The sequence below is a fragment of the Asparagus officinalis genome, chromosome 6 (assembly GCF_001876935.1).
Source record: "Asparagus officinalis chromosome 6, Aspof.V1, whole genome shotgun sequence".
In the NCBI taxonomy this organism is placed as follows: Eukaryota; Viridiplantae; Streptophyta; class Magnoliopsida; order Asparagales; family Asparagaceae; genus Asparagus; species Asparagus officinalis.
This window is the reverse complement of record NC_033799.1, coordinates 73,026,837-73,050,156: the sequence shown is the minus strand read 5'-3', so window position 1 is coordinate 73,050,156 and position 23,320 is coordinate 73,026,837. Positions and strand designations below refer to the sequence as shown.

The 23,320-nt window shown below is 36.7% G+C and overlaps 1 protein-coding gene across 1 annotated transcript; it reads right to left on the bottom strand.

Moving 5' to 3' along the window:
• LOC109846323 (Fanconi anemia group D2 protein homolog) lies at nt 242-23,319 on the bottom strand (the record flags this gene model as incomplete). The annotated part of the gene is made up of 31 exons (XM_020415550.1): nt 242-662; nt 1,184-1,304; nt 1,386-1,442; nt 1,647-1,702; nt 1,822-1,882; nt 8,508-8,636; nt 8,841-8,873; nt 8,960-9,052; nt 9,241-9,336; nt 9,427-9,659; nt 9,758-9,944; nt 10,172-10,305; nt 10,383-10,590; nt 10,671-10,706; nt 15,767-16,238; nt 16,966-17,069; nt 17,162-17,257; nt 18,646-18,726; nt 18,808-18,859; nt 18,969-19,050; nt 19,145-19,239; nt 19,398-19,540; nt 19,998-20,105; nt 20,218-20,319; nt 20,391-20,437; nt 20,533-20,662; nt 20,936-21,067; nt 21,172-21,384; nt 21,855-22,109; nt 22,541-22,973; nt 23,210-23,319. Coding segments are annotated over 31 exons (4,272 nt in total), but the record flags the coding sequence as incomplete, so codon positions are not given.

The window sequence follows — 23,320 nt, the reverse complement described above, 5'->3', positions numbered from 1 at the left end:
ATTTTTTTTAGTTCTTCAAGATAAATAACTTCATACCATAAGGAAAAGGGTATATTTCGTCCAATAGTACTATATATACACACAAAACCCACGCATCAGCGGCCGCCTAAATTTTCTATACATTCACTTTTAGTTGCCAAACAAAATTTGTAAATAGAAAGTACAGATAGAGTACTTTCTCTAGAAAGTACTTCCTCCCCGCTTTCTATTTTCATTTACTTTTCGGTCAGCCAAACAACCCTTTAGGTGCAGCTCTAACTTTATTATTCAGAGGTTAGAACATAGTTCCAACTATAAAATGTAGTGGCAAAAAGGACCAGCAAGTTTTTGGTTTTTGCTGCATTTGGTGTGACACGCACAAGATTTTCTTGATACTCAGTTCTGTAGAGGGTACAAGGTATATACACATATGAAGCAAACCAAACCTCACATCCTTTGACAGATAAACCAATATTCATAAATCAAAAGACACCGAGCTATAGGTTATAGTCAGCCTACATTATCTTCTCGAGCAGATTCATTTTCTTGTTCCTCATGTTCCCCATCCATGTGAGCTGCTGCTGCTTCTCCTTCTCCTCCTCCTACCATTGTTTCGTCTTCTGCATTAGCATACACTTGCGAGCTCACTACTTGGCCATACAAATCTTTATGTTTCAAATTACCTGCAGACCGAGGAGATATTTATTGTTAACAACAGTACACTACTGTTTTGAGGAGATTAACGAGTTTAGTAGTAATGGAGCAAAACAACGACGACAACACAGCTTTTATCCCCAATTTTAGGGTTGGCTAAATGAATCCTACTCTTCCACTCAACTTTATTGAGAGAAATCTCCCCTCCATTAAATTATAATCATTAACTATATATCGTTTCAACAGTTATGACCAAATTATCTTAGGCCTACCTCTGATTCTTTCTTTTATAATCTTACCATTTATTCTAATTGTTGGATTTAATGACCTTGATTGAACTTGACAAAACCATAATGAAAGATTCTCTCATTTTGTCCTTGACGGGATCAACCTCTAGCGTCATATGGATGCACACATTTCTTACCCTATCTTTTAGTGACTAGTCCATAACCAGTCCTCCATCATACTCAATTCTTGCATTGTAACAAGTTGTTATTAATTCCACAACAAATCCATAAAGCATTGTGTTCTTAGTAGTGTGGGAACTCACCCATCCAAAATGTACATCCATTTGATGTGCTATGAAGAAGAGCCTTAACGTGGAATAAGAATCGTTCCATCGATCTTTTAGTTGCAGGGATCTTGCTGGTGACCATTGTTCGTTTCAAACCCTTAAGATAAATATACACAATTAGGCAAAGGGAAAGTAGCGCATTAGATTGATTGAAACAAGCTAGTAAGACAAGCAGTACCTTAGCCTCAGAACAAAGGGCTTGTATGATTCTTGTTGCCTTTTGGAGCTCTTTGACCTACAATAGCAAATAAGGGTTTAGTTCACACCTTTCTTCGTTAGTGAATATTTCTTTTTATCTTGTTTTTGCAAAAGAAAAAAAAATGAAAAAGGAATCACACTGTTTTCCAATTGATTTTTGTATCAAACGAAACTAAGACAGGATTATTTCATTCCCTTTGCTACAAACTGAACCTTGACGGAAAATGAAGGCAGAACTTACCAATTGGATGATAATGTCATTATGAGCCTGGAAATGGACTTCTAGGAAGTTGAAAGCTGCGAAAATTTTCTTGTTAGAAGACTACAGTTGGTTGTGGATATTGAAATTTGAGACAGTTGCACTTTCACAAAATTATCCAACTTTTGCAGAGAAACAACTTGAATTTAGACCTTACCTTTTAAGAGAGTACCAACAAACTTGCCGCCGTATTTGACTGCCATAGCATGCATAGCTACCTGCTTGTCACAAAGAAATGTTAGCAAGACTTACTTTGTGATCTATTTCTTTCAATGCTTTTAAACTCGATTTATGAAAGATACACTACCAATTCCAGATATTATAATACATGAAGAAACAAAGCAGATTTACTGTGAAGAAGAAATCAGCCGATATAGTGGTTTGTTCCTCATGTTGAGATTAAACAAAATGAAGTGGTAATTAGGTACTGATTTAATGGTTCAGGGGGTAAAAAGGACGAATTTAATAGTTTAGGGGTGCAAGGTGAGACAAAAAATAATTCAGGAGGCAAGCGTTAAACTAATTCAATAGTTTAGGGGGCATGTAGAGACTAAAAATAGTTCGGGGGTAGAAGGGACAACACAAATAGTTTAGGGGGCAAATACGGTCTGAAGCCAAATAAATATTCAAATCCTAGTATTACTGTAATGATACACCAAGACAAATGATCACAAGATGATGGAGATCTTGTGTAACAAATATTCAAATCACAGTATTGTAATAATACAACAAGAGAAATGATCACAAGATGATAGCAATCTTGTGATTTCGTTAATGTTTTACAGTGTGTTGCTATTTGTTGGCCCAAAGCTTCTGGCCCGTTACCAAAAGGCCCATTTCCCTTGTGTTTATTTGATGTGCCCTAGCCTTTATCTGATGTGCCCTAGCCCCTCTATTTTTTTCTCCTACCCGATGGTTCTCACCTCCCAGTTTTCGTGATCTGATGGCCGCCACTTGTGAGCTCCCATCCGTAGGTCGGCTCCCTCCTTCGTTTTCTTCCCTAGCTCCTCTCCCGTGTCAGCTGCCCCCTTCCCTATATATGGGTAATGGGTTGGTAGTAGCTCTGTAGAGGGACGAAGAGGAAGAAGATCTGAGCTTGAGCTCTCCTCTGATTTGTGTGATCTCTCTCTTTCTGTGAGTTTTGTGCTCTTGTGGGCTTTGTGCTCTCTACCCCCTTTGTGCGATTTCTTCATCTCTGTGATCGATCAAGGAGCAGATCAGCGGCGAGCTCTCCTTTTGGTCCTTGGTGGTGCACTAGAGAGGAGAACGAGGACTGGTTGAACAGGCTTCTGAGCCAAACAACGCGGTGACTCGTTGTCGCTCAAAACCGCCGGTCGCCGCCGTTGGTCGCCGCCACCAGTCGCCGCCGCCGGACCGCCGCAAGGGTAAGGTCGAAAACCCATCTCAACAGCTGGAAAAATTTTTCCTGTTTGTGTTTCTGCTCGTGCTAGTTGCTGGAAAATTTTTTTTGTTCCTCTTGTTTTTTTCCTTGCTCGTGCTAGTTGCTGTGATACCATTATCTGATTTTTTGTGTGAAAAATGTCTACTGCTAATCAATTTGGTATGGTTCAATATGGTATGGCTCCGTTCAACGGAAAATCTGATTTTAGCATTTGGAAACAAAAAATAAAATGCATCTTAATTCAACAGAAGTCCTTTAGGGCTGTTGGTCAGACTTATTTAACTTCTGACACAGAAAATAAACGGGCGGAAATGAACGAAAATGCTTGTTCCACAATTTATTTGAACTTATCTGACTCTGTGATTAGAAAAGTTGGAATTTTGGACTGTGCTAAAACTCTTTGGGATAAACTTGAAGAACTCTATACTGAAACCTCTTTGCCCAGTAAAATGTTTTTGCTTGAAAATTTTTTCAAATTTAGATTGGATATGTCTAAGGACATTGAGGAGAACCTAGATGTTTTCACAAAACTTATTTCAGATATTAAGTTAACTGGTGATAAACATATAGATGATTATACTCCTATTGCCCTTCTAAATGCTATTCCTGACTCATATAGTGATGTAAAATCTGCTATTAAATATGGTAGAGATGATATTACCCTTGACATTGTGGTTAATGGTCTTAAGAGTAAGGAATTAGATTTAAAACATTCTGGGGGAAATAAAAATTCTGGTGAGGTTATGCATGTGAGGGGAGGGGTAGGTCTCAGAATAGGTCTAATTACCAAAAGAATGCTAGTAATGGGGAATCAAGTAAGAAAAAATTTGAAAATGAAAGGGGCAGATCTAAGTCCAGGTTTAAAGCTAAAAAATGCTATAATTATCATGAAACTGGTCACTTTATTAAAGATTGTCCTAAGCCTAAGAAAAATCAGCAAAATGAACATGCTAATATGGCTGTCTGTGAGGGCAAAATGGGTGAGATTTTCATGATTAATAATCTGTGTGATTATGCATATTTGAACTCTGTGTTATCTGATCCTTTGTGTAAATCAGATTGGTTGGTAGACTCTGGTTGTACTTTTCATATGACTCCTTTTAAAACCTTGTTTTCAAACTACAAGAAAATAGAGAATGGCTTTGTATCAATGGCAAATGAAAAGAAATGCAATGTTTTAGGAACTAGTGATGTATGCCTTAGGTTTTCCTCTGGTTCTGTGTTTACTTTGCAGGATGTTAGGCATGTTCCTGATTTACGTTATAACTTGATTTCTTGTGCATCTCTAGAAAATGATGGTTTGGAGGGAAAATGGGGTAAAGGGGTTATGAAAATTCTGAAAGGGTCTCTTGTTATTTTTACTGCTGAAAAACAAAATAATTTGTATATTTGTCATGTTGAACTTGTGCTTGATTCTGTTAACTCTGTGATAGGTGATAAATCTGTTTTATGGCATAATAGATTAGGTCACATGAGTAATAAAGGATTAGAAATTTTGCATAAAGGAGGTCACTTTGGTAATGATAAAATATCCCCCATCCCTTTCTGTGAATCTTGTGTGCTAGGAAAACAACATAGGGTTACTTTTCCTACTTCTTTTCCTAATCGGTCTAAGTGCACTAGTGTACTTGAATATTTGCATGCTGATGTGTGGGGTCCCTCTAGTGTGCCTACGCATGGAGGGAACCAATATTTTCTTTCCATAATTGATGATTATTCTAGGAAAGTTTGGGTTTTACTCATGAAACAAAAATCTGAAGTTTTTGATAAATTTAAAAACTGGAAAATTATGATTGAAAACCAAACGGGAAAGAAAATAAAAACTCTTAGGACAGACAATGGTCTTGAGTTTTGTAACAAACAATTGAATGATTTGTGTACTACTTGGGGTATTAAAAGGCATAAATCTGTTCCCTGCACACCCCAGCAGAATGGGATTGCTGAAAGGATGAATAGAACTCTCTTAGAGAGGGTGAGGGCTATGTTGGCCACATCTGGGCTCTCCAAGAAGTTCTGGGGAGAAGCTGTTTGTATTGCGGCCTATTTGATTAATAGGTCTCCTTCTGTTCCCTTAGGAGGGAAATGCCCTGAATTTGTGTTCACGATTAATAGGTCTCCTTCTGTTCCCTTAGGAGGGAAATGCCCTGAATTTGTGTTCACAGGCAAACCTCTTAATTTAAATAATTTGAGAATTTTCGGGAGTGCTGGCTATGTGCATCAAAAGATTGATAAGTTAGAACCTAGATCTAAGAAATGTGTTTTCTTAGGATATCCTGAAGGGGTAAAAGGTTATAGGCTTTGGAATAAGAGTGAACGGGGGTTTAAGATAGTAATAAGTAGAGATGTTATTTTTAATGAAAATGAATTTCCTTGTTTACCTTTACATGTCCCTATTCCTGAAAATGATGCTCCAAATGAGGTGGAGTAAATGCCTATTATCAATCAACCTAAATCACCCCCTGAAGAAAAATTGAATGATATAATTATTGAAAATCAAGATGAGATTATTCCAAATGAGGTGGAGCATGAAATGCAGAAAATAGATAACATGCATGATTTGAATGATTATCAACTCACTAGGGATAAAAATAAAAGAACATTAGGAAACCTGAAAGATATAGAGATTGTAAATTGATTGATTGTAATATGTCTGAGTTTGTCTTTAATATGTCTGAGTTTGCCTTTAATGTGTTTGAATCCCTTGAGTGCAATGAACCTAAGACTTATAAAGAAGCATTAAGGTCAAAATATTCTGAAGAATGGATTAGTGCTATGAAGAGTAAGATGGAATCCCTAAGAATTAATCAAACATGGAAACTTGTTCCTAAACCTGCTAGTTGTTCTGTAGTGGACTGTAAGTGGCTGTTTAAGGTAAAACAAGAATCTGAAAGTGTTAGGTTTAAGGCTAGGTTAGTAGCTAAGGGATTTACTCAAAAGGAGGGAATTGATTATGCTGAAATTTTTGCTCCTGTTGTCAAATTTACTATTGTTAGAATTATGCTTGCTTTAGTTGCTCATTTTAATTGGGAATTAAAACAAATGGATGTAACTACTGCTTTCTTGCATGGTGATCTTGATAAAAATATTTATATGCACCAACCTGAGGGTTTTGTGGACCCTAAATTGCCTGATCATGTGTGTTTGTTAAAAAAGGCTTTGTATAGTTTAAAACAATCACCTAGGCAATGGAATATTAGATTTGATAAATGCATGCAATCTTTAAAGTTTAAAAGGAGTTCTGCTGATCATTGCCTGTATTATAAGAATATAGACTCTGTGCCTGTATTTCTTGTAATTTATGTGGATGACATGTTGATTGTTAGTCCTTGTTTGAAGTCTATTGAGCATGTTCAAAAATGTCTTTGTGAAAATTTTGACATGAAAGACTTAGGTGATGCTAAAAGAATCCTAGGCATGAATATTATTAGGAACAAAAACAAATCTACTCTAGTTTTAAACCAAAGTTCATATGTTGAAAAAAATTTGAGTAAATTTGCTATGTCTAATGCCAAATCTGTGAATGTACCTCTTGCTTCTCATTTTATGTTAAATAAGGATCAATCTCCCAATACTGAAACTGAAATAAATGATATGAAGAAGGTGTCATATTCCAATGCTATAGGATCTGTTATGTATCTCATGGTTAGTACTAGGCCTGACATTGCATATGCGGTTAGTTGCTTGAGTAGATATATGTCAAACCCTGGTATGCCTCATTGGAATACCTTGAAGTGGCTTTTAAGATATTTGAAATCCTCTGTGGATGTAGGATTAACCTTTTCTAAGTGTTCTGAAGGTGTTAAACTTGCTGGCTATATAGATTCCAATTATGCCAATGATAGGGATAATAGAAAATCTACCACTTCTTATGTGTTTACTTTGTGTGGCTCTTGCATAAGCTGGAAATCCCAATTACAACCCATTGTTGCTTTATCTACTACTGAATCTGAGTATGTTGCTGCCACTGAAGCTTTTAAAGAAGCTATTTGGCTTAGGGGCCTTATATCTGAAATTGGTTTTCTTGATAAAAATGTGGTTGTATTTTCTGATAGTCAATCTGCTATTCAACTTTGCAAAAATCCTGTTTTTCATGATAGAACTAAACATATTGATGTTAGATTTCATTACATTCGGGATATAGTTGAAAAGGGTATTGTCAAGTTAGAGAAAATTCCCTCAGAATTTAATCCTGCTGACATGGGTACTAAGTGTTTGCCTGCTGAAAAATTTATCTCGTGTCAAAGAATCTTGAATTTTGATTTTGGGTAATTTTCCTTTGATTTGTGTGTTGCCTTTGTGGCCTATTAATTTGCTTTGTGCTTGTTAGTAGCTTTGTGATTTTTTCCCCTTTGAACTCGATGACCGTTTGGTAGAGTTCGGTCCTTTGTGGACTTAGTATGCTTGGTGATTTTACCCTGATCTTTGTGATCTGAGTTTACTTAGTGTATTCTCTTCCATTGCTTGTATCTTCTTTGTGATTATACAGGTAATAATTTGGCGATGATGAGTCCTGCAATTTCGTGTTTTTTCTCTGTGCACTACCTTGGGCCAAAGGTGGAGATTGTTGCTATTTGTTGGCCCAAAGCTTCTGGCCCGTTACCAAAAGGCCCATTTCCCTTGTGTTTATTTGATGTGCCCTAGCCTTTATCTGATGTGCCCTAGCCCCTCTATTTTCTTCTCCTACCCGATGGTTCTCACCTCCCAGTCTTCGTGATCTGATGGCCGCCGCTTGTGAGCTCTCATCCGTAGGTCGGCTCCCTCCTTCGTTTTCTTCCCTAGCTCCTCTCCCGTGTCGGTTATCCCCTTCCCTATATATGGGTAATGGGTTGGTAGTAGCTCGGTAGAGGGACGAAGAGGAAGAAGATCTGAGCTTGAGCTCTCCTCTGATTTGTGTGATCTCTCTCTTTCTGTGAGTTTTGTGCTCCTGTGGGCTTTGTGCTCTCTACCCCCTTTGTGCGATTTCTTCATCTCTGTGATCGATCAAGGAGCAGATCAGCGGCGAGCTCTCCTTTTGGTCCTTGGTGGTGCACTAGAGAGGAGAACGAGGACTGGTTGAACAGGCTTCTGAGCCAAACAACGACGAGATAAGATCCTTACACAGTGCAAGCACCAAAATGGAAGTTATTTGGGAAGAAAATGCTAGTAGAATTTTCATACTACTCAGTTGCAACATTATGCATTATGACAAGAAAAACTATTTTTGCCCCCATTTATATGCTATCAGAATATTCCCGCAGCATTATTTTCCTCAATTCAGCAAGCAACAAAATCCTAGCATATATTATGTGGTAATGGTGAAAGAATAAATCGTACATCTCCTAGCTTTTGTAGATGACCCAGTCAAGAATTGCACAGGCATTTAAAAAATGAAGCACAATTTCATCATTTATTTCTTTAGCCATGAGCTGTGGAGTAACTGGAGGTTAGTAACTTAGTATTACCTTGTCATGAACCTTGCACAGATTCACCAAAGATACAACTATGTTCACTGACTGAAGAAGTTTTATCAGGACATCTTTTGCAGCTTCCCTTTGGATATTTCCTCTAGATTTCAAAATAACTCCCTTGACCTGAGTAAGAAAGAAAAAGGAAATGATAATAACTTGGTATGTATAATTTATAGAAGCCAGCACGCAAATATGATATGAGTACTCAGACATGTCAGTATCATTCATGCGCACACGAAAGCTCACACAAGCACATAAACATCTATTTGCAGGCACAGATGCTAAATAGCAAAGTAGCAAAGATATGCCAATAGATATGATGCTTACCAACTTGTTTAAAATTTCAAGGTTCTCTTCATGCTGCATGCATATGAAATCTTCATCAGCGTCCAATAAAAGCTAGAGAAACTAGTGTATGGTAGTTTGACAAGATTGAGAGTTTGTACCAATACCCGACACCATGTAAGAAACATGGTAGGACATAGTGTTGGAAATCCATGGGCAGCAGCTTGGGTGTTCTCAGTTTTGCATGAAGGCACCTGAAAAAGAATAGAAAAGATAAGCTGTTGGCCGTAATCAAGATATCCTGTGTTCAGATACTATACAACAAACAATAACTGAGACGAAGTGTATATACTGTAAACAACAGTGGCAAACTTCTTGTTCAAGCGAACAAAATACCATTTATATGGAGAAGGTTTATAAACACAGATGAGGAACCTAATACCTGAGGCAATACTGAGCATGCTAGCTCATCAAGGAGATCAGATGTAGATTCACTGTTTTTCAGATATATTTGGAGTATCTTCTGTACTATGTCACCCTGAAAGATATAAATAGATACTATTATAGAGAAACCATGCTTATATTTAAAACTTGCTAAGAATATCAGAACAATCTATTAGTCATTTACCTTATTTTTTCCTCCGATCTCATTGTCCTCACCAACCCAATTATTCCCAAGTAGTTTGTGGGCAGACAAACCAAGCTTGCTTCTCAGAAAAGGTAAGATTCTCTGGAAGGATCCCCCATACATGTTTTTCCCATTTACATCAGTAGATTTTTCAAGCAACAATGCAATTGAGTTGACAAGCGATTGCATGGTGAATAATACTTCCGCTGCTAGCAAAAATGAGAACGAGCACGCTACACAAGAAACAGATCTTAGAAACACCTCATAACACGTACACTGTATACAAAGAAGATGTAAGGTAATCATCTCGGGTTAAGTCGAGCCATTATACCTGTTTCCAGTACCTCTTCAAGCGATGAATATACGCCACAGTACAAGTAATCCAGGTTCCCAACTGTTGGAAGTGGGTTCAGCCCTGAAACAAAGTTGTCAGGCTTCTCGATTGGCTGGAATGCTTCCAGCATATCCCTGAGAATTGGTTGGTTTGTCTGAAGATATAGTTCCGGAAGGCTTAGCATCTGCACTCAAGAAACAAAGAACTGAACATATAACCCCCCCACAAGTGGTGTAGTGGTGGGGACCTGTGGCGTTGGCTCAAAAGGCCAAGGGTTGATCTGTGTCAAGCCTCCGGGCTTACTTTGTTTGGTATTAAGCCAAGGTTCCTCACACCAAAAAGAAAAAAAAGACAAAAAAGGGAAAAAGGGGTTATAAGACTATTTGCAACAGAGTGCATCTACTAGTATACCTTACTATAGCAGCATAGAACTTCTTTAAAGACAAAAGTAGCAGCTGAAGCTTTTGAAAAGACCAGATTTGGTATATCTGGATTTCCAGCAGCAGTCGACTGAGCTGTCCAATGCTCCTCACAGGTTTCAACTCCTAGAGAAGGTAGGTGGTAACATTGTATAAAAAACAAAAGATATAACTGTGTGGGGATAAAGTCTGTACCATCTTACCATCCCTAAGAACAGAAAATGCACAATATAGATGTTTCTTTATGCTTGGAAATAAAGGTCTAATCTTGCTCAGAAACTCAGATGTTGTCACTCTACAGTACCCAGGCGAGGCCTTCACCGAGCATATAGCTGGAAATTGTTTGCTTGGAGGACTCAAGTAATCCAGCTTGTTGTGGAAATCACGGAGAAGATAAAGATGCAACGGGAGCTAGAACAAAATCTTAGCATCAATCAACTGAACCTTCACAAAGATAAGTAGCACCAATATCCAAGGGTTGAGGGGAATACCTCAGCTGCAGGATCTGAACAACAGGAATCACGACCCTGCAATGAGATCAAATGGAATCAGACTAACATGATTACTTAATGATAAGATAGGAACTTCACCAAATAAAGTAACATAAGTACATCAGCTGATATCAAAAGGTAACTAACAGAGCAAGTAATTCTGCTTATAGACAAAAGAAGATGTGAAAAAGTGAAAGGTGCGGATATAGTTATGTATATTAAAGAAATTATGTCATGTACGATTTGCTTTCTCCAGCCATTGAACTACTGGCTGATATTGATATGTGTCAGACTTACGTTATATTAGATCTTAATTTGGTGCTAGGATCCAGCAGTGGCAGATCCAGGATTTATGAAAAGATGTGTCACTACATAATTAATAATTAAAAATTTTGTAATTTTTGACACGTTTTCGTATTTTGCAATAAGTGCATAATCACATAATTAGTAACACAACCAAATACATTTTTCTCATTATATTATCACTAAGTAATTATTGAGCCAAACATCATTTTTCTCAACTTTCTCAGTTGCTCTTAGAAAAGCTCTTTCCACAATTTCCTAAGCCACATGACATTGCTTTCCAAAATTCGATTGCAATCTCTCTCCTCTACGTAGATTCAATGCATCATTTAGTTCTCATATTCTTTCTTGTCAGTTGTTGCTTTAATTTAATGAATTATTGAATTTAATTTGTCGCTTTAATTTAATGAATTATTGAATTTAAGTAGGAGAACTAGTTTAAAGCTCTGGTTTTTCTACTTAAATTTTAATAGTTTCTAGTTCCAGCTTATTCCAGCTTATACCACAGTAGAATGTCAGTTATTTTCTCCTAAATACTTTATTTGTATTCCAATTATCATTGTTTTCATCTATGTTTCAATTTATTAAGGTAGTTGAACTTAAAATATTTTCTACTTGATTCCTGCTAACAATTGGCTAGTGGCTTTAGAGTGGGTTTGGGTGTTGTCCGGAGGGAACTGCTGTCAAGTGACACCAGTTTCTTAGGGTAGATCCACACCTGGGATCAAGCCAAACTGGTCAATGCCTTCTATATCAGTTAATACCTACTAAAACGTTACAGGCTTATATTGGTCAATACAGACTTATATTAGTCAGTACTTATACTAGTATATGATGATGTGTGATGTTTGAAGCACCAAAAATCAATCTGATACCGGTAGTTGATAAAGAAATAAAGAAATCAACAAATAGAAAGCTTGAAATTATACCAACTCATTCGCTGTACCAGCACTTCTGAATAGAAAAGATGGAAACTGTTAAAACTCTGTATATCAATATCAGTAAAGGTGGACCAGCACCAAGGACAATATTAAGATTTTCAGACTTCAGTTTACTCATTGTACCAAAGCTGCTACAGCATGAAGCAATTTTCCAATGCATGCAGGATGCAGCAGATAATGATCAGCCTCGTACACAATAAGGAACAAAGCAAGAGCACTCACAGCTCAAAATGAGACGCTTGCCAGCAAATGTAGGTTTTGCAAAAAGCTTAGAGAGAACAAAGCGCGATTACAATAATAAAGTAAAATAAATTGGGAAGTTGTGTACACATAAAGCACATCTCTTATAACAAAAATAATATCAGCCCATAAAGGTAGCATAAAAAGATTAGTTTTAGAAGAATGAAATTTAATGAACATTGGAATCGGCATTTAGTTCACATCAACACTTCGTTCCATACATGGCAAGAGCAAAATAGGGGAAAATGTAGCCCAACTGCCTCAAAATGTATAAATAGGTAATATTTGCGAGTTGGGATGTTTTAATACTGAATCCTTTCTCCTTAGGTGATTAACTTCTTTTGATATGTTAGGTAGTTTTGAAATTAGCACCTGCTAATCAGTGGAGGTGAATCGTCTTAAAAGGGGGCTTGATATTGCTACTGACTGGCAACAAGAGAAAGAAAAGAAGAGAAATAGAGAAGCGGAGCAACAATAATGACAAGCATCTGGATCAGCAGTGAGCAATCAACTCTACCCAAAAAACCTCAATTGACAATATGTGGCATACACTATACAAGTGATCTTACCATTTTCAGTCATGAAAGTGGAAAAACCTCGCGCAGAAAGATGATCTTCTTGGAACAACTGAAGAATGAAGCAGAATAATATATTCTAAATTGCATGGTGGAATTTGTAACGAAGACCTCAAATCTGCTGATCTGACATCATATAAGGTTACCACTTGACCCAAAGGATTAAGGTGATAACTAATCCGCAAAAAATGTCTATAAACTAAGAGTAAATTTTACTAGACCCTATAAGTTTGGGCCTTTCGCACTTAAGACCCAAGGAGTTTGAATCTCTCACTAAACCTCCCCAATAAGTTTGGGAATTAGAGAGCACCCAAAATGTTTTTTTTTCCGCTCAACACCCTTTGACTATTTTATGATGTTTATGTGGTAATCTCTATTTGGGAACTCAAATATGGATGTACACCTATGTTGCATGGGTACGGGTATGGGTACTGATATAGGTACCGGTACAGGTACGGGGCATGGCAAATTTGTAAAAGGTAGGGTAGGGTATGGGCACACAACTATATAAATATTTATATACACATATACATATTATTTATTGGAATCAGTAATTTACATTAGACCAATATTGTTTTTATTCACGTGTTATGAGAATTAAAATCCCTATAAGATTTTTATGTTTCTTTTATTTATGTGGATTGTAAATTGGAAAATCACTACTTTTTGAACTAGACATCCAAACGATCCTTTAAAATCAGAGTTCGGAACCTAACCTATGTACAATAAGTTTCTGGAAGTGGATATGAAGTGTAGGATATATGTTCGAAAAATGTACAACAAGTTTTTTAAATGAAAACATGTATTTTATAATTGAGTAGATGCCCGATTTAATATATGCTTATATGCAAGGAGTGCCCAAGGAGTTCGGGTATGGGTATGGGTATGCGTGGGGTACGGGTACGGCACTCAGATAGAAGTTCCTAGGTAACATAGATGTATACTGTTATGAGGGTTAAGTGAAAAAAAAAATCAAATGTTACGGGGGTTTCTCTGAAATTCCCAAACATATTGAGGGTTTAGTGAGCGTTTCAAACTTTTTGGGGATTAAATTCCCAGTGAAATTTACCCTACAAAATAAAGCAGAGAACACATTGAAGAGAAGAGCATAGAGAAAAAGTAGTTAAAGTTGAAAGAGGACGGTACCAAGCAGAGGAAAAAAGAAAAGGAGAAAATAAAACATGTCATTAAGCAGTGAATTTGACTCTTTATGTCACAGGATTGCTTCTTGACTTCTAAAAGATGTATCTTGTCTTGTTCCAACCAGGCAGATGCAACAAGGGACAATGCCAGGTGAAACGCAAACCTGGCACACAGATAAGCCATTAAGTATTATTACACTATCTCACTCAAGTATCTTCTAGGTTGCTCCACCGACATTTTTGTCACTCTGTACATGTGATAAGCAAAGAGAAAACTAATCTACTCTTACCCTTATTAATGCAAACAGTATTTTAACTATAAATCGTTGACATGATTGGAATCATTGTATATATAAGCTACAAGTGTTAGCAACAAGGCGACAGTGGTTAGAAACAGTTTAACCACATTTGAATAGCTCACCATGCCAAAAGTTCAGCACATGATTTGATCACCTGAAAATAGCCAAGACAAACCTACGACAAATGTTCTAGAGAACATAATAAATTTCCTACCATATAACAAATTTTACACCATTTGCTGGTATACAGTTGATGGTAGAAAGCAGAGCAATGAGAATCAGTGTGGATCTCATCACTGTAGACGAGATTGTCTGGTGCTAAACGAGTGGGCATCTAGTATTGATGAGAAAACAAATTGCACAATAACAAGAAAATATAAATTAGGATGAGCAATAGATTTCACCATGTATCCTTCTTGTTTGACAGGTTACAGTTTCATAACAGTATAAATATCCAAATGCGTATTCATACGTTTGGGAGATCTACAGGCTAATTAATGGCATGTATAAATTGGCATCGAACTCCAACAAAAAATAAGCATGGAAAAATTGTACTGGGAGGGATTTGTATAGAATAGGTTTAGTTGCTCGCAGGGATCTAGTCACGGTTGGGGGTTGCAACACATTCTAGACATCCTTTCCGAGTGATCAACTTAGGCATTATAATAGCGAGTATCCCCGTAAAGGATTCCTACTGGGATAAGAAACTTTGATATAACAAAAAACCTCCCTCAGCTCATATACCTACAGTGCAGTTGGTCAGGAATAGAAACCCCGGACATACCTTTTCCAAGAGCCGCAGACATCGTAACATTGACGTGCATACTCCAAAAGAAGGGGCTAATGACCAAGGGGTATCCTTGGTCAAACCCTGGATATCCCCCATTCTGTCCAGGTCTTAGCCCATCTTGAAGGGCGTGTTAACCCCACTCAAGATAGGCTTCTTTGAACCTTTTCCTTGAGAGTTAAAAAGGTATATAAGGAACTTATTTATGGTGTACCCGATGACTTCTGAATCTAAACTGCCTCCCAGAGGATAAGGAATCTAAAAAATAATGTACATAAGCCAAGCTAACTATTAGGTGAAAAGCAAGAAAATTAAAAATTGTAATAGTATTTGAATGGAAATTGTTCTTCAAATTTGGACAATACAAGTCGGAAAAATATCTAGATGGTCAGCTCATGATAATGCCAGGGACCAAGTAATAGAACCACGAGTTAGCTCTTTTCAGTTAAGAAAAGAATTTTTTGATAAAGGACTCAACAAAAGGGCAAAAAGGCTAGAGAACTCAAAAACGATATATGAATCTATGACAATCAGATAAAAATAGTTTATTAAAAGGGCAAAAAGGCAGGGCAAAAATGACATCAGTTTGTTACCGCCATACCTCCATAAAAATTCAAGTATTTACGTGGAAGTTTGCATGACAAACCACGTGTACTCATGATCTATATATAATAATCAGATTAAAAATGCTGCATGGGAACCCGAGCTCCCACAATGAATATGGACCAGCCATAGCTAAATTTCACATCAAATGAAGCAAACATGACAAAATAATGTGGCATTAACATGAAATTGGTTCATATTCATACCTCCGAAAAGGACAACATTGAAAAGCACTCAATGTTTAGAGGCCTGAACTTAAACCGTTGCATGTCGAGGACTTTAAGTTCTGCTGATATATCAATAGGCCCAGCCTCAGTTGAGTCAGTATCCTGATTTTTAATGCTCTGTGATGTCCCTCCGTTAGATGATTGCCCTGACGAACTCTCATTGACTTCCTGGCTTATAACTACTCCTGCTCGTTTAAATGCGCTGATTATAGTAGGTTGCCTTAGCTTTTCATTAGGATTTGATTTTTGTGAGGTCTCAGGATCTTTTTTGCATCTCCTCTTGTTGTCCTGGGAAGTACTCTCAGACACCATTCTTTCACTGCTCCTCTTTTCCCTTTGCATTGAGCGATTAGCCCTGAGAAAAGAGTCCGGAGGTTTCGTGAAATTGTGGAGCTCAGGAAGAGAGAGAGGATAATCCTGGAGGCATGCATTGAGCAAACACTCCATTAAACTGCAAGAACCAGAACTTACTCATTAGAAAATCAACATTTCCCCAGGACTCATTTAGATGTTAACGTGATCCCAATATTTAGAAATAATAACAATAAAGCATGTGAGCTGAACTCGAAATTTAATTTAAGACTCAACTTAAGCAATATGGAACTAGATTTTAGGGTTTTCTACATAATAGAAAACATTTTGCAATAGCATAGATGTAAATGAGAGAAGAGAAGTTCATTAATAAACGTACAGTAACACAATGGTATATCCAAAACAAAATATCAAGCCAAACTATTGCAGTATTTCCAATTCGTACACAAAACGGAAGACATGAAAAAAGATGAAACGAGATCACAGCGAAGTCTAATTTTAGAGTTCAAATCCAAACCACTGATAAACTTTTTGCTGCACAATAAACAAAATCCCAGAATAAGACGGATATTGAACAGAATTTAGAGTAAACGAAAGTGACTGCCAAAATGGTAACCACTTGAGAAAAGATCGTATTTAGTCCAAATCCAAGCAAAGATCACTCTGTAACTGAAAACTTGTGTAAGAAAATCAAGAAATGACAATATAGTAGATTTTGAAGGAAAAAGTTGATAATAGCGAAGTCACTTGATGCTTACAGAAATAGCAAAACTATAGATAACTCCATCTAGTATATTTGCATGTTAAATGCTAAGTTACTATTGGAGTTCCAATAATGGTTATTATGAATACAAGAAGTAACTCACACTAGATTTCTCAGACGCTTCAATAGTTTTATCATTGTCTCATTTCTAGTAGTCTGAGTTATGCAATCAACTCTGCCAACGACTTGAGTTATAAATGCATTAAGCTGCAAAGTTACATAACTATTAGGTGAAAAAATAGAATTAATAGGGCAAGGGTCCTTTTCAAACAATAAAACACTACTAAAGTCACATATACCAATTCTCTTGTCCAGTTTATTGCAAAATGGAGTGAAAAGCAAACTATCTGTTTCTGCAGTCCCATCAGATTCTTCCAGTGGCCTCCGATTAAATACTGCTTTCAGCATACAGACATCTTAAGACAAATCAAAAGTGCAGTAAATTTAAAGCTGGAAAATACCTGATTAGGAAGAAAAACCAAAGGGCAAGGTACTGTATTATCAGAGCCAGTAGGAACATTAAACAGTCTTAATTATCATTAAAAAATCATTTCAAGAAAAAAGAATGTCCATGGTATGAACTGCAGATTGGAATGATACCCTGCAAAAAGATAACGTTTGCACATACACGTGTGCAGGGGATGAGAAAATATTTGCGTGTGGTGGTCTGGTGTGCATTGTGTGTTTTAAACCTGTTTAAATTGCAGGTTGCATACATGTCTGCATGCAGCCGACCCCAAACATTTGGGATAGAGGCTTTGTTGTTGTTGTTGTATACATGGCTGCATGCCTATGTATGTATGTACATATGTATGTGTACATTTATATGTATATTGTATGTAGTTATGCATATATGTATCACTGTGTGTAAATACATTACAAATTGCTGAAAAGGAAAATGTTATGCCTTATCTACTAGGAATGCCAAAAGAACTTAAAATTGAGAATCCCAAGTGAGAACATACAATTAAACATTGGCCAAATAAAGGTTGCATAAAGCATCAGGACATAGTGAATGGGCACAAAATACAGTCTCAAAATTAGGAGACATGATTTATGCTGAGAGTATTAGGGGGAAATTTTACTCGTCAAACTCCTCAGGGTTTGCCACTTGAATCGGGGGATCTAAAACAGATAAAAAATTGTATAATCATTGATTTCTGCACCATTTACACTAGCTTGGGAATGTGTCATATTAGCATATAAACTTTTTCCCTGATGTATTTCTTCACCTTTCGGGATATTATCCTTTGTTGGATACATGCAACTACATTTTTTATACATATAAACTATAACAATGTCACACCTTCTAGTGAATATCTTCTATTACTGACCATCATGTACTTTATATATGATATATATTATATATATAGTATATTATATATATATATATATATATTATATATATATTATATTATTATATATATATATTCAGTTCCATGATGAGTCTTGGAGGATTTAGATGTCTTAAGTTAATTGAAAATTGGACAGATAATAAGGTCTCCGTCCGAAAGGAGGCTAAGTAGAAGGTCCACGATACAGGAAACACATCAGGTTTAAAAGCAAATCCGCAAAGCCAAGATCAACAGGATGGGAGTAAGTATGTCAATTGGATTTATGTTATCAAGACTTAAGAGAATTTGAATAATCTCACAGCCATGACCCGAAATATGCAAATAAACTATACTCATAGACCTGAGATTGTTATCTCATTAGAAATTGTCCCAATCATAAGCAAAATAAATTTGTGTTAATTATTCAATCTATATACCATGCACCGTACCTTAGGAGATGGAAGGTGTAAAGGACAGCCGAGAAGCGCATCAATTCCACCAAGAGAACCTTGATTTGTTAATCTTTCAATCTTTTAGATAAAGGAAGCAATTAAGTACATTCTCAATATTTTCGTGACTACAACAAAAGAGTAAAAATACAATATACTCACAGCAGATAATAATAAAAATTCGCAAGGAAGAATCTGTAATGAGGAAGAACACCTGAAAACAAGAAACTCAGCATTTCGGGAGAGCCTATTAGGACATATGACCTATAGCATAAGCTTAGATCAAATTTAATTTGAAGAACATTCTAGGATAGAACACTAACATCTGCGAAGGAGCAGAAAGTAACGGCAGGATATTCAAGCAGATAGGAGAAAGATCACCATCCAAGTTCATCCACAAGTCCCCTAGAAGATAAAAGTAATTATTTGCCTTCTTTACCAAAAGAGAAAGTAAAATATGATGATAAAAATAAGACTCCAGAAGTTTCTGCAAACAAACCTTTTATACCACTAGATGTGTCCTTCAAGGGCAGTGTTCCTTCCTCAAGATCACACAAAAACAGTGACTCAAATTCACCGACATGCTTACCAATCCTAAAAGCACAATTGTCCATAAAAGAAGGATTAACCTTCCCGAGTAATATCTAACTATTATGCAAATCAAGTAAAAACTTGCAACTAAAATAAATATCTAAGGAAACTGAATAAGGCAGTTATCACTCTTTAATTACTTGGACCTAAAAGCTACCCACCATTCGATAATCGCAGGCTGAAAAGTCTTGCATTCCAATAAAACAATCAGTTCATCATGTAGTAGTATCAACAGCAATGTCGTTTTCTCGCAAGAGTCTAAAGACATTTTCAATAGCTCCAAAGCCTCTTGACAATTTGATTTCTGTGTAGGAATAAAGTAAACAGTTAAAAGCATGTAAGAATGTTGTTAAAGCATATATGAGTGAAAATGGCTAAAAGCATATAACCATAAAAAATCATCATCATTGATGGCATCTTCATCATCATCCAAGACTTCTTGCATCTAGATTTGACAATGAAGGAGGCCCCACAAAATAATGAGCACTTTTCATGATTGGTAAACATCAGTCAATTGAATTCTTATCAATATTGTACCCCAAAAAATGGATTGGAGTGCAAATTTTTGCAAAACAAGGGAGTTTAGGTGTATTGAATAAGTTTTCCCATTGAAATATATTTTTCAGGGAGATGTCATTTACAGGGTTAAACCATATCAGCAACTAGTCTTGTAGTAGCTTATAAAATTATAATAATTCGGAAATAACATGATCATTAACAACAACGTTGGAATGCTCATACATCCATTACTTAAACCCAACCTGAGACGATGAGAAAGTAGCAGCAGCATTTATATCCCCAAGTGTGGACACTATCTTTAAAGTTCCAATTATCCCCATCTTTCTGTATTTCATATCTGAATTGCTGACCTAAAGGCAAAAGGGAGAATATTAGAAAATGTAGGGCTAGCAAATGAGAGGGAAACAAATCTATCTGCTTCTGTCCAATTATGAAGGTATCATTCTTTGCATATGCCCTCACCTGCTTCCTAATGATCATCAATAGTTCATTTGCAATGGAAGAACTGTTGGAATCAGGACAAGAGCGAGCAGACAATGCCAAACGGCAGAAGATTTCATATACCTACAAATCATAGTACTTATAAGCTAAATTAAAGCATACAAGTTGGCAAGAGCATAAGTATAGGTAAGAACCTTGTGCAGACTTTCTTCGTGGAAACCTTCCAAGTAGTCCAAGATTCCTGAACCAAGAAAAGGGAGAAGTGAAGAGTGATGATGTATTTAGCCCATAATGCAGGGCATAAAGCTCAGAAAGTATGGAGCCCATTGTGCATACCATTTATGTGAGAAGAGAGTGGGAGTAGCTCCTCTGAATACTTTGATGTCAAAAGATTTAAAGTATCCAAAGCAGAACTGACTTCAAAAGCAATCGCAGAACCAATATGTGTGACTAGCGCACCAAGGATCTGATAATACACATTACAAGTTTTAAAGTGGAAGTGCATGACAACTACGTCACAGGAACATCTTTCTTATAAGGTGTACAACTACAAAAAAAAAGATCAGCTTATCTTAATTTTCATGGTGACAAACTAGGGGAAGTCCCTAAATATTGGTTCTAAGTAAATTCTCTTTTTCAGTTTTCTTCAACAGATAGTTATCAACATTATGAATTAAAGTCAGCGTTTTTTTGTATTCCAAGAGTCGTGTTACTTTGGTTGAATTTATGGAATACATACTTCTTGCCTTGGATAGGTATCACTGAATTCTTCAAACAGCAACTTGTAGAGGTAAATACCAAAATCTCGTGCTTCTTTATCTTTGCATGATAATAGGCACTCACAGACAGAGAGAAATGATGGAAAATAATCCTGCATGGAGCAAGGATATAAGGCCTAAATGTCGCAATCCAATTTAGAAAAAACAAATGCCATTCAGATTGCGGTAAGTACCATGTAATCATGCAAAGCATTACCTTTACTAATTCCCGCTGGCCATAAATACATTGATCAAAGAGAGTTTCACGAAAACAACCATCCATTATTTTCTTCTTCAACATTTTCTCTGCATGCTTCTGCAGGGAGCCTCCGTTTGTATATATTAGAATTAGAAACCACACGTCAATGACTTTGTGATCACGTGGTTGGTTGAGGGACTTCAGTTCTTTTAAGATAGCTTCACATAGAATCTGTAATAAAAGTGAGTCGCAGGTGACAAGCAATCCAATAATTCATGTTCAAGTAGGTAGCAGAAAATGATAAGAGAGAATACTTCTTTGTCTATTTCATTACAACTTTATCAAGTAGCTTTCAGATTCATATTATAAAAACAAGGTTATGAAAATCCATGTAGAGTTTACATCACACTATCTACCTTTGAAGCAAAAAAAAAAGTGTTCATGGGCTTCAAATTGTTGGTTTGTTATCCGCAATCATTTGACAATTACGAGATTTTGGCTCTAATAAAAAATTAGTCACTTACACTTTGCTTTGAAAAATAACATATCGTATCAAAACCACTTGTTGACATCAGTGATTCACAGTTTCTACCAGATTATCAAAAGGATGCTCTCTTAGGTATTTTGAAAATCAGTTTAAAAGAATTAATACTCATCGAATTCATGTGCTTGCATGTATGTAAAAGAACTATATAACTTACATTCTTAAACCGGAGGCTCGATCTTAAAGCATCAAGGATAGAAGCCTCGGTACTATTGGCCAATGATTTTCCTTTTAATTTTTTGTGCTTGGAAACACAAGGATCACTCACTCCCACGAATTTCAACTGCTCACGTATTCGTAGAATTATCCTCCCAACATTTGCAGGAGTCGCTGATAAGAGCAGAAATCTAAGCAAATGGGGCATGTGCTCTGCATCAACTGTTCTAATACATGATAATGCTATCGTCACAGCCTTCAAAAACACAACAAATATTCATCATACCAACAAATAGTCATAATAACTGTCAAGCCGAAGTTCGATTAATCTATACTAATGTCTGTACTAGTCTAACGAAAAACCTGCCCCTAGTTGTACGAATGCCTCTCATGTCAGCCGTAAATTATCATGTGTCTTTCTAGATACCATGCTATTATCCATACCTAACTCATTTGTTAAAATGGTTGTTTACATTAATTTTTTACTTTCAAATATGAAAACGACACTACAGGGGTATTCATATTAAATTGAGTATTTAGCAATCATAATATTATCATAATATGTGTGCCACAACAATAATACTTCTCATGCATTGCATGGGTAACAAACTAGTTCTGAACTATCTTACTTTACTTCCCTTGAAACATGACAACTAAAATGGTTTGAGAAAAAAAAACATTTGAAACCTGTTCTTGGAGCTGATCATCCAAGTTAAGATTAGAGAACGAATCGAGCACTGGCACAATAACCTCAGAATCCTCTTGCAGCAGCTTCTCCAGAGCAGCAACCACTGTACTACTATTCTGATCACCAATAATCTCCGGAAGAGACCCAATGATCTCCTTTTTCAGCTGAAGTGGAGAGATTGAAAGAACCTCCATCAGCTTCTCAGTGAAACCTACAGAATCCACGATAAAGTCCAGCCACCGGAACTGATTAATGACAAGCCTGGCCACGTCATCGGTCAGGTTGAGAGATGGTGGAGAATCAAAGTGTTCTGGAAGTTTCTCAAGCAATATCTGCTGGATCTGCGCTTGGATGGGACCGACAAGGAGCAGTAACCGCACCAGGCTCTCCCCTTTCGCCGATCCACCACTGATCGAGGCCGGAATCAAAACCCTAAACAGAAAGAAAGGAAAAAAAGTTTTCACTTAAATCTTTCATACTTTAAATTAGTCCCTTGAGTAACTGAAGCTGTTATTTAATAGCTTAGTTTCAAACTACATCATTAGACTTAACGGATTTCAGACACTACACACCATTTCCAAATATTTGAGGGACTAACTTGTAAAAAAAACAGGAGAAAACGTGATCCTAATTTGCTTGAGTTGGAAATAAAGCGAGAAAACCGTTACCTCTTTAGGTTTTGAGGGTTTTGGATGTAGGAACTGAAGCCGGAGACGAATCGAGAGAGGATCGAGGGGTCGGAGGAGAATCGAGTCTCGAGGCTTCGCCGGAGCTTGTGA